The 11,043-nt window shown below is 38.1% G+C and overlaps 1 protein-coding gene across 1 annotated transcript; it reads left to right on the top strand.

Annotated features, from left to right (window-relative positions):
• Positions 1-7,896: 7,896 nt before the first annotated feature.
• On the top strand, positions 7,897-10,597 carry LOC133830364 (probable inactive receptor kinase At2g26730). The gene is made up of 2 exons (XM_062260336.1): positions 7,897-9,298; positions 9,861-10,597. Exons 1-2 carry the CDS (start codon positions 8,020-8,022, stop codon positions 10,439-10,441), a joined length of 1,860 nt encoding a protein of 619 aa, XP_062116320.1. The 5' UTR covers positions 7,897-8,019; the 3' UTR covers positions 10,442-10,597.
• Positions 10,598-11,043: the final 446 nt, after the last annotated feature.

The raw sequence follows: 11,043 nt of genomic DNA, 5'->3' as shown, positions 1-11,043 counted from the left end.
GGAAAGATGAATAGAAAAAAGAGATTAGATATATAAATTGAAGATAAAATGGTGTCGTGGAGAAAAAACACAAACTGAGCCCAAGGGAAATTTTTTACAAACAAATATAAAAAAAAACAAAAAAAAAGACTCATTGAGCTCCTCCAGGCTGTTCTGAGGATGTGACCTCCTCGCCTTCCTGCTCGCCCGCCACAGAAGCATCCCCCATTTCTGACGGTTCTAACAAGATCTGAGCCTTGAATTTTAAAAGGGAAGGTTCCCACAACGCAGGAGCCATAAAAGAAAAGTTTCCATCCTGGTGAAAAGCCCAGCAATGATACAACATATCTTCCATGGAGGACAGTGAGGCCGCCTTTTCTTCTATGACTGCAGCCTCGGCCTTGAGCAGATTTTCCTTGGTTTCATCAACCTTGGTCTAGAGCTGGGTAGTTTGGGCCTAGAGAGCAGCCAAGGCAATCTTTGCATCCTGCTCGCTTTCCTGAGACGAGGTGCGGGAAAACATGGCATCGTACTCACTCTTTTGAGCAGCCGCAAAGGCAGCTTTGGCGGCTTGCTCGCCTTCTTGAGCAGCAGTCAGGGCAGTCTTGGCAGCATTGATTTCGGCCTAGTGCTCATCATTTCTAGCCCTAGCCCGTGCTATGATGCGGTGTTGAGCCAAGGCAGACTGCAAAATAACAAGGCAAGTTAGATGTATCCTTTGACAAGATAAAGAGAAAAATGTCACCAAGGAATGATAACTTACTGTGAGGGTCATCCCCAAGGTTGACTCCAGGAAGTTTTCCGGGCTCCGCTCCTCGATTGTCCTCAAGTCCCTCAAGCTGGCCTTATAAGCATGCCCCACCATGTGGCTCGCCGTCTCATATAGGATCCCCTGAAAAGCTTCAGGGATCCTCTCCATATCCTGGGGATCCACTGGTATGCGGACGATCGCAGTTGGGGCAAGAGGATCTGAAGGATCAGCTTGTATTACTTGATCCTGGGAAGGCGCGAACCGAGGTGGAGAAGGAATCCTACTCTCAGTTACAGTAGATACTAGAGTTGTCGAGCTTGTGCCTTTCCCCTTAGCAAGGGATTTGGAGGCATTTCCTGCTATTGGAGCGGCTTTCTTTGTATATCGAGGCCTTTTCACGACAGGGCCCGAGCCAGCTTTCCCGGCCTAGAAAGTCATACGGAGGTCAGGAGCTCGGGGTTGTTCCATCGCGTTGCCTGAAAAGAACAAAAAGGGAATTAGTTCACAAGTAAAGTAAAAAACATACAAAAAGAAAGTAAGTAAAGGTCCTACCCTCCGGGCTGGGGGAGGAGTCTATTATCACGACCTCCGGCCTTGGGACTACTGGAGGAGAAGGAAATTCTACGACTAATAATTCTTGGATCCTAGGAGGTTCAGGCTCCTGTTCTACCTTAGGGCTGGACTCATCTACATACTTCCTAAATCCAGGGGCAAAGGCGCCCTGGAGCAGTGAAGGCCAGCTCCTATGATTGGTCCCATACTCCTCAAAGATGGTGGACCTAAAATTTAAGGTGTTATCTACAACAATGGTGCCCTTAGGGTAACTATTGTCATGACGCACCACCAAGCGATCTACACACTGGAACAGGGTGATATTACAATCTGGGTTATAGGGATGACAATGGACGAGCTGATTTGGGTTAAATCTAACTAACCTAAAATCGGCCACAACCCTATCTAGTTCCCTGACACAGCTCGCTCTAAATCAGGTTCCCGAACAACCTCAGGAACCTGCCTCTTTCGCACAAGAGGCACGTTGTCCTCTTCCTCGTCCTCGCCGTCAATGGCCAGCAAGGCATCTTCTTGGGAGGGGGGGAGCTCGCGGATTACCGGAAGAGTAGCCTAGGTCCGTAAGGCCAACGTTTGGCCTTCACCAATCAATTGGTGCGCCAACATCGTGACATCATTCACGGTTTGGTGATAATCCTTCTCATAGGGGGGTAGCCCAGATAATTTCTCGTACTGACCCCCCAAGGTAACGGACTTCGCTGTCCTCGCAAATATGGTTGCACGAAAAATAAACTCAGTTAATACAAGTACAAGGGAAATATCTTAGAAAGAATAAAATTTCACGTGCTGAGGTCAGAGGATAAAGAACTTACGAGGACGGTTGAAGTATCTGTGTTCACAGTTTTGGAACCCGTTCGACATAAAGAACAAGTCTTTATAGTCGTTAGGGTGGCTTGGGAGCTCGATGATAGGAGCAAAATTTGGGAATCTGGTGAGGCAGTAGAACCTGTCTCCTCCACCTCTTTGCTCCGGTTGGCCTTGAGGCAGAAAAAGTATAGAATATCTGCTGGAGTGGGGACGTCCCACTTTGTGCCTCAAAACACATGTATTTCAGCCCCGCCAAAAGCCTATAAGAATTCGGGGGGAGCTGAAATGGGGCCAACTTCACAAAATTTAGGAAATCTGCGAACTATTGGTCCAAGAGAAGGAAGGCACCCACCTTCAAGTGTTCGTCACTCCACGCCGCGAAATCGTCCGAGAGAGGGGGGCAGCTCTGTTCCCCCTCAAAGGCAGGTCAGGCAATGAGGCCTCTGGTCCCGACCTTGATGTTGTGGCTCAACATAATCTTGTTTACCCTCCCCTGGGTCATGATCTTGGAGACAATTCTTTCTGCCTCGAAGTAGGCGTTAGGGTCCACCACTACTTCCTTTTCCACCATTGGACCGAAGTGGGGAATGGGAGACTCAGGGGTGACCTCCTTCCCCTTTTGCTTTTGTTGAGAGGATGAGCTGGGTGCATTCTTCTTAGGTGCGTTCTTCTAAGGATCCATCAGATCGCCTAATGAATAGAACGACCTAATTAGTGGGCGACCGAAGAGTTTTAAAGGTCATAGCGCAGAAGTACGGAGGGAAATGGTTCACTTTGGATACACAAGCTGAGTTGGCCTCAGCCGCGTTGCGTGATGCCACACACTACCTTACGCTATGCGCCTCAGTTTCCTAACAGACCCCTGATATTTAGGGATCCGTGTGTCAGAAAATCAGGCCACTACTCTCCTTGGGAGGCGGTTTAGTGGGAAACCACCCAAGAAGCGTGACCCTTAAGCAACCTGGTTTGGGCCCTAAAAACTTTTCATCTTCTATATCCCGAATGTGTATTTTCTAAATTCCTCGTGAATTAACCAACTTTACCCAGAAATTACCCAGTCATATGAATTTTGTAGTTCTAAGGATGTTTTAGGACATGCTCGTTGAATCTAAGTTGAATACTATTTGCTAAAAATATCTGGGGAATGGCCTAATATTGACTACGGTGAAGTGCGGATGAGCATGATAAAAAAAAAGATCAGTAAAAGAAAAGTATCTTCAAAACCGAAAGACTTACAGTGTGTTCTTCGATAAAAGAAGTAAACTTTGTAGGGGAGAGTTCCTAGAAGACTCCTAAGTAATTGGGTTTCTGAAGGTTTTTGCAACAAACGGTCTTTGGGTTTTTATGAGAAAGAAGAAGGGTTTGGAAATGCAGAAGAGAGAAGATGTAGAAAGATTTCAAATGAAAGGTGGTGAAGCTTGAAAATTGACTACCCTATTTATACGTAAACAACATAAATTAATTTGGGCCATCTGATTTGGTCAGTACAAAATCCAAGGGCTATGATTTAAAAGACAAAACGGCAGCAAAAAGGTGACAAGACAATTATTGTAAGCCTAGAAACTCGAAAAAACGCCAATTGTGACGTACCGCATGTCCAGTACTTCAGTAGTGGACTGGACAGACATGGCTTAATGCAACAGAAGTCTAAAAGTCCCTATTGTGTAGGTCAGAAGGTGATGACATGAACCACGAGCGCGGACTTGGGGGGCAAATGTTGTACCCTAATTTCAGCACGAGTCCTTCATTCAGCTCGGGTACAGCTGGCAAATAAATACACGGAGAAATAACCAAGAAAATGATCTGTTTATTATCCACGTAAGCAACTTAAGTGTTAAGCGTCCTGGGTTTAACCTGAGCTACAGAAATGAAGGTTATGAAGCACGAGCTCATGATATTCAAACGGTTGCCGAAGTACGAGCTCAGAGAGATATCCAACTTGGAATAATTCAAATATATTGCGTACCCGCAGATCACCAAAGACTCAGGTACTTTTATATGATTAGTTATGACCAACCTCTCATATTTAATGTCCCAGATATTAGGAGACCATTTATTTCATGATCAAATCATATCCAATATAAATGGGAATTGTTTGTATTAAATGTAAAAAATATGTAAATTCGTGATTGACTCACGCGGTTACCCAAACTTGTTCATGGAATTTCTCTATAAATACTAAGAATATTGGACAGGGAAATGGACGATTATTCTGTAATACTGAAACTCTACCAAAATAGAGAGAGAAACAACAATAATATAGACTCGTGGACTAGGTGGATTTTTAACCACTGAACCACGTAAAGAGACTTGTGTTCTTGTGATTTCATTTCATATTTTTGGTTTATTACTAAGCACTAATTAAACCTTATTATTTCTTCAATACATTGTTGGCGAAAAATCGCGTCAACAGTTGTAAAATTTAAAATGTAATTGTTTAAAATACCATATATTATATGATTTTTCTTAAACTTTAATTTGAGAAAGTTAATAATATAATAAATCAATAATTTTATAATATAGTCTTTGAAAAACCACATTTCACTACAAGAATTTTTGTTTTTTTTCGGCGCAATTCAGAAATGCGCTGACAAAAACATGTGACCTTAAACGACAACTTTTTTGTCGATGAATAAGATATTATTGCACTGGAAAAAGTGTTTTTTTCTCGAACCAAGTTTTGACAGCGCTACTTTTGTCGGCGTATTACGCAATTGCACCAGTAAAAGTCTTTCGAAAACGCCGACAAAATTCATAAACCCGCCGACGAAGAAGAAAATTGCACCGGTAAAAGTATTACATAATAGAAATAAACAATTTTTTTATATTTTTTTGATGTGATTAAAGTATTATGTAGTATTATTCATAAATAAATGAGTATTTAGCATATAATGAACGGTATAATGTCGTTAGATTGTTCTAAGATTAACGACAATACTAATGAACTTTATAATTATCAACTATTACGGTTAAAGTGTTGTGAGCATTGTTGATTATGCTTATCTAACCATACGGTTATCATTTATTTACAAATTTTTTTTTTATCATAGGTGTAATAAATTGTTTGATTACACACAAAGTTTATGAATATTTGCAATGGTCTGCAGTCAGTGAGCATTATTTATGTTACTCATATGTATAGTTATTATGATATATACGTTTCAACATTGATATATAAAAACAGTATTAACAGTTTGTAGGAACGTTAAATAAGTATTCATTTTTTTACTAATAAAGGTTTAGCCGATCATAGTACTGCTGTTTTATAATAATTAACAAGAATTAATAATGATCATATTTATTATGTGAGTAGATAAACTAGCTCTTGTGATTTATAATTATTATTGTATGTCATCCAAATTCTCAAAAATTTATAAATATTTAGTATTTATAAGTAATTACAAAGAATATAAATCATTCGATTAAATAGTTTGTGTTAAAATATTCTAAATGTTAAGGTGTACTAAAAATTAGCCTAATTCATTGATAATGTATGTATTGTTGTCGGTCGATATAACACCGCGAAAGTATTAGTACGCTAAGCAATTTAACTATTATTTTTTGTTTTGAAACAAATGTTTCAATTTATAAGCATTTTAATAAACTCCTGAGAACAAGTTAGTAAGTATGCTATGTACTCTCCCTACTTTAACATATTTTCTTCCTCTGCGATTTGACTTAACATATCCAGAGTGGTAGTTCGATGATACTCGAAGACTTTATGACCTATGTGCCAATATGTTTATGATTAATGATTGTGGACCAAGATAGAAAAAGAACATAACTAATGTTGTCCCATATCTGGGAGCTTGTGGGCTAAGTTAATTTGGTCATGAAAATCCATATCTCAATAAAAATATAAAGATATTGTTGATATATATGTTTAGACACGTAAATTCCCCCGTTAATGGAATTAACCACTCTTAACATATATGTCATCAATATTCGCATACTTTTGATTTAGACATAGGTTTTACTGACCAAATTAACTTAGCCCACTTGCTCCTAGATAAACGAATAAAATTACTTGCATTCTTTTCCAATCACTCGTCTGCAGTCATTAATGATAAGATGTTGACAGATAGATAATAAAGTTATACTTTGAAACTATATAATCGATAACTTTGCTTTAGAAATGTTCAGATTGTTTAGTTATTTTCTTTCTTAATTAGGTTTTCTTTTAATGTTATATTGGAATCTAATATATGTGTTTCTTATTGTGCAGACTCAGATGACCAAGCGCCGAGCATCGAAGAGTTCGGTTGCTGCATCATCTGCTACTTCTTGTGTCGGCGATAATGTTGACGGTGAGTTCCCACCTGATATGGACATTGTTACTGATGTCCTTGGGCTCAGCTCGCACTATAAGAAAGGGTTTTCAGCGTAGCCTAGGCTAAAGGCAATTGGTGGGACGAGGGCAGGATCTTCATCATCTTCTCAAATGTCCAAGCAATTGCCACCTGGAATGGACGTCAACGACGTTTAGATTTGTTTCTTAGTGCTTTGGTGTATTGTCTCCTGGTTTTATTGTGGAGTTCGAGAAGAGGATCCTGAAGATGCTGATTACGAGGACGGTGGTGCAGCTGACGGGGGTGTGGATGCTGACAAGGGTGGGGATGATGAGGATAATACCCACTTGTAGATACAAAGTTTGTGTTAATTTACTAAACTACTTTTATATTTTCATGTTTATTGGAGACAATTAACATTAATAGTTCTAATTTAATTTTTATTTTATTTCTGATCAAATTAAATAATATTACTAAATAATTAACATTAATATATATTAAAATTAAAATTATTAAATATAATTTTTTTTAATAATTTATTCATTTAAAAAATACTTTTACTGGCGCAAAATTGCGTCAGAAAAAATCATTGTCGCCAAAAATAAATTATTTTTTACCAGCACAATTCCACGCCACTAAAATTCTGGTCTTTAGTGTCGTAAAATCGCGTCGCCAAAGGTCTTAAGATTTGCCGGTGCAATTTTACACCATTAAAAAGCCTAACTTTTGCGGGTGTAATTTAATGCCGGCACAAGATTACACTTTTACTGACGGAATTTGGCGTGTCCATATTTATGTCGTTGCATTTTTGCGTCGCTAAAAGTGACTTTTGCCGGTGTAGGTCGTTGTGCGCCGGCAAAAGTCTTATTATTGACGGAATTCGGTCGTTACCTTTTCCCGACACAAAAACGCGTCGCTAAAGCCAACCTGGTTTTTGCCAGCGTAAATCATGACTTTTGCCAGCGCAAAAACGCGACGACAAAAGTCACGTTTTTTTTTTTGTAGTATTTTATAAAAATTTCATTTTTTCTTTTATCCCTAATAGCAAAGTAGTGATTGATAATATGTCACAAGTCAATCTCTTAAGGGTGTTTTTAACCATATTATGCACATTAGTAATTTACAAGCCTCACTTGTTTACTTCTGCTTGAGTTACATAAACACTTTTTTATGAACATAAAAGCCACATTTTTTATTCCCCCTCCAATAGATATCCCAAGAAAATTAAGTCTCATTCAGAAGTCTTATGAAACAAGAGCCTAAACAATAAGAAAGCTCCATTTGTATTTTGTGACTCTTGGCCGAATAAAAGTCTCCAAGGATCCAGCTGCTTCAACACTTAGTCTTAAAATACTTTGTTTAATAGTTTATTTCAACAAAACAATCAATATATTATGTTAGTAGAACCAACAAGCTACTGCCGAAGTAAACGAGAAGACTAAGCCAAATCAATCAGCCGGCAACTTTCATCTTTTTTGGCTTATATTTGCAAGTCCTTACTCACATTTCACATATTCAAATATTACAATCACACACCTACCTTGGTAGTCTCGTCAAATTGGCATTTTTCATTGCTTTGAACCTGTTTCATCAACAGAATTTTTTTTTTCTTTTCATCAAAGAATGACAAGAATCTTCATCTGGGCATTCCTTATTTCGATCATTCTCGTCATTCCAAGGTCAAATTCAGTTGAAGATGAAGTGAAGAAAACTATGGTTGAGTTCATGGACAAGCTTACACCACAAAACAATATATTACTAAGACTAGGCAACTGGGGATGGAACTCGACTTCGGACCCTTGCAAAGACAAATGGTTCGGTGTTGAATGCGACGATGGATTCACCAGAGTGAGGAAAATTGTTCTTGAAAAACTTAGTTTTAATGGAACCTTTGACGCTTCTTCATTATGCTTAGTGACCTCCATTACTGTCCTTAGTCTCCAGACCAACAACATAACAGGAGACCTCCCACTGGAGATTGGAGGCTGTAAAGCCCTGACTCATTTATACTTAGCCCGGAACAAATTCTCCGGTGACCTACCCGACTCACTTTCTCAGCTAAGTAACCTTAAAAGGCTACATATCGAAGATAACAACTTCCATGGCGACCTCCCTAACCTTTCACGAATCTCAGGCTTAGTATCTTTTGTGGCTGAAAATAACGAGCTTGGTGGGAAAATCCCGGATTTCGATTTCACCAATTTTGATAAATTCAATATCTCGAACAACAACTTCTCCGGCCAAATCCCAGATGTGAAAGGAAAATTCAAAGCCGAGAGCTTTCTGGGAAATCCTTATTTGTGCGGCATTCCATTACCAGACCTCTGCCCACCTCCATTAAAATCAGAGAAACCCAAAAAATCCTCAGCCAAAAAGATTCTCATCTATTCGGGTTACTTGATCATGGGCTCAGTCATTCTCGTCTTTCTTGTTTTCATATTCCTCAAGAGGAAAAAACCTCGAGAGGAAAACATAGAATCTTCTGAACTGAAAAAGAGAGCAGTAGATAAGAGTAGCGCGATGCCGAGTACCATTGCGCGGTCGGAGTATTCATTGACGTCGTTCGAGAGCGGGAGGATTCCGACGCTGGTAGTTCTGGGAAGCCCGACGAAGACACTTGGGTTGTCGTTTGAGGAGTTGCTTAAGGCTCCGGCGGAGCTTTTGGGGAGAGGAAAGCATGGGAGCTTGTACAAAGTGAGAGTGGAAAATGGGGTTACGTTGGCGGTGAAGAGGATCAAGAATTGGGAGATTTCGTTCGAAGAGTTTGATCGGAGAATGAGGAAGCTGGACCAGGTGAAGCACCGGCATGTGTTGCCGCCGGTTGCGTTTTATTGCTCCGAACAGGAGAAGCTCTTGGTTTATGACTTTCAGCCTAACGGCAGTCTCTTCCAACTTCTGCATGGTAATCGCTTTATTTATTTTATTTTTTATCTGTAATTTATTGGCTGCCATTAATTTAAAAAATAATTTTTAATATAAAAATGATGAATTACATAAAAATTAAAATATTATAAAATGTTTATAATTTGAAATACTAAACATTGTTTCAAATAAAATTAAATTTTTTTTAAAAATTATTAATATACTACACTAAAATACAGAAAGAAAGAAAATACATAATTTTTTTAATATTATTCTTTTTGTTTAATAATGATGTTAAAAAAGAGTCCAGGTTCAATATATCTTAATTACAAAAAATAAAAAAATAAAAAGCTTCCTATATCTTTATTAATCACTCTTTAAAAGTCACATGTCATCACAATTTTTTTAAAAAGACTATAAAGTTGTATATACAATTTTTATGTAAAATAATGTGTATATTTTACTATCACATCTCCCAATAACCGTTGATGAAAACTGAATTATAGAAAAAAAGCTTGATAAAAGTTTTTACATATGAGATAGTGAAAAATACCTGAATAAGCCTCAAGTTTTAATATATTTATACGTATTGAATAACCCAGGTTCATCTGATAGAGATGGGCAAGTATTTGACTGGGAAAGTAGACTAAGTGTTGCAGCTAGTATTTCCGAGGCATTAGCCTTCATGCACGAGGAGCTTCATCAAGATCGGGTTGGCCATGGCAACTTAAAGTCCATGAACATTCTTTTCAACCAAACTATGGACCCTTGCATTAGTGAATATGGTCTCATGGTGGTTGAAAATCAACACAATTTATTGCTAGCAACTTATGAAGAAGATTTGGATCAAATCCAACCACCTTCTCACACCACCTTCAAGGGTGATATCTACGGTTTTGGTGTGATTCTTCTTGAGCTCTTAACAGGGAGGTTAGTTCAGAAAAATGGGTTTGATTTGCCTAATTGGGTTCAATCAGTGGTTAAAGAGGAATGGACTGTTGAAGTATTTGACAAGGCCTTGATCTCGGAAGGTGCTAGTGAAGAGAGAATGGTTAACTTGTTGCTTGTTGCTTTGAAGTGCATAAATCCCTCTCCAAATCAAAGACCTACTATGAGTCAAGTTTCAATGATGATAAATGGTATTAAAGATGAGGAAAAGAAATCTATATCATTTGCATTATGAGCTATATCTAAACTAATTCTTTCTCATTTACATTGGTTACATATAGTTAATTTTAATTTGTGTTATGCTTTGAGGTATCATAGATAACACTTTTGATCTAAATACAGGCAATGGGAAAAAAGTTGAAAATGTTAAAGAGATATATATATATTTTTTTTTTTTTGAGTTGAGGATTTTTTATATGAATACAAATAAAAGTTTTGATTGATATCATCATGATCATTAGTAAATGGATCACACTATTGGTTCCTCGTGAACTTGAGGTGGGGCCAAAATTTATTTTGTAATTAAATTATTCTTAAAATTCATGCAATTTAATATTGGATCTCTTATATTTTTATTTTGCACATATTCTAATTTAAATTAAAAATATCTGGGCTAGAGCTGTTGGGCACCAAAATGACCATAACATTATAATATTTTGTCTATAAGGAAGGAAGGAGATATCTTTGTCTAGTCATTCAATATCTATCTATAGGCAGGTACAAAGATGCTCAAGAAGTAGATGTGACAAAAATCTAACCTCTCTCTTTATTTCTGGGTTATAGAAGTAAGAGCACTCCCATCCGGTGCTCTACTTCATTCTTTAAAATATCTTCTCA

The sequence above is a fragment of the Humulus lupulus genome, chromosome 4 (genome assembly GCF_963169125.1).
Source record: "Humulus lupulus chromosome 4, drHumLupu1.1, whole genome shotgun sequence".
Taxonomy (NCBI): Eukaryota; Viridiplantae; Streptophyta; class Magnoliopsida; order Rosales; family Cannabaceae; genus Humulus; species Humulus lupulus.
The sequence above is the reverse complement of the archived record's forward strand: the minus strand, read 5'-3'. Positions and strand labels throughout refer to the sequence as shown.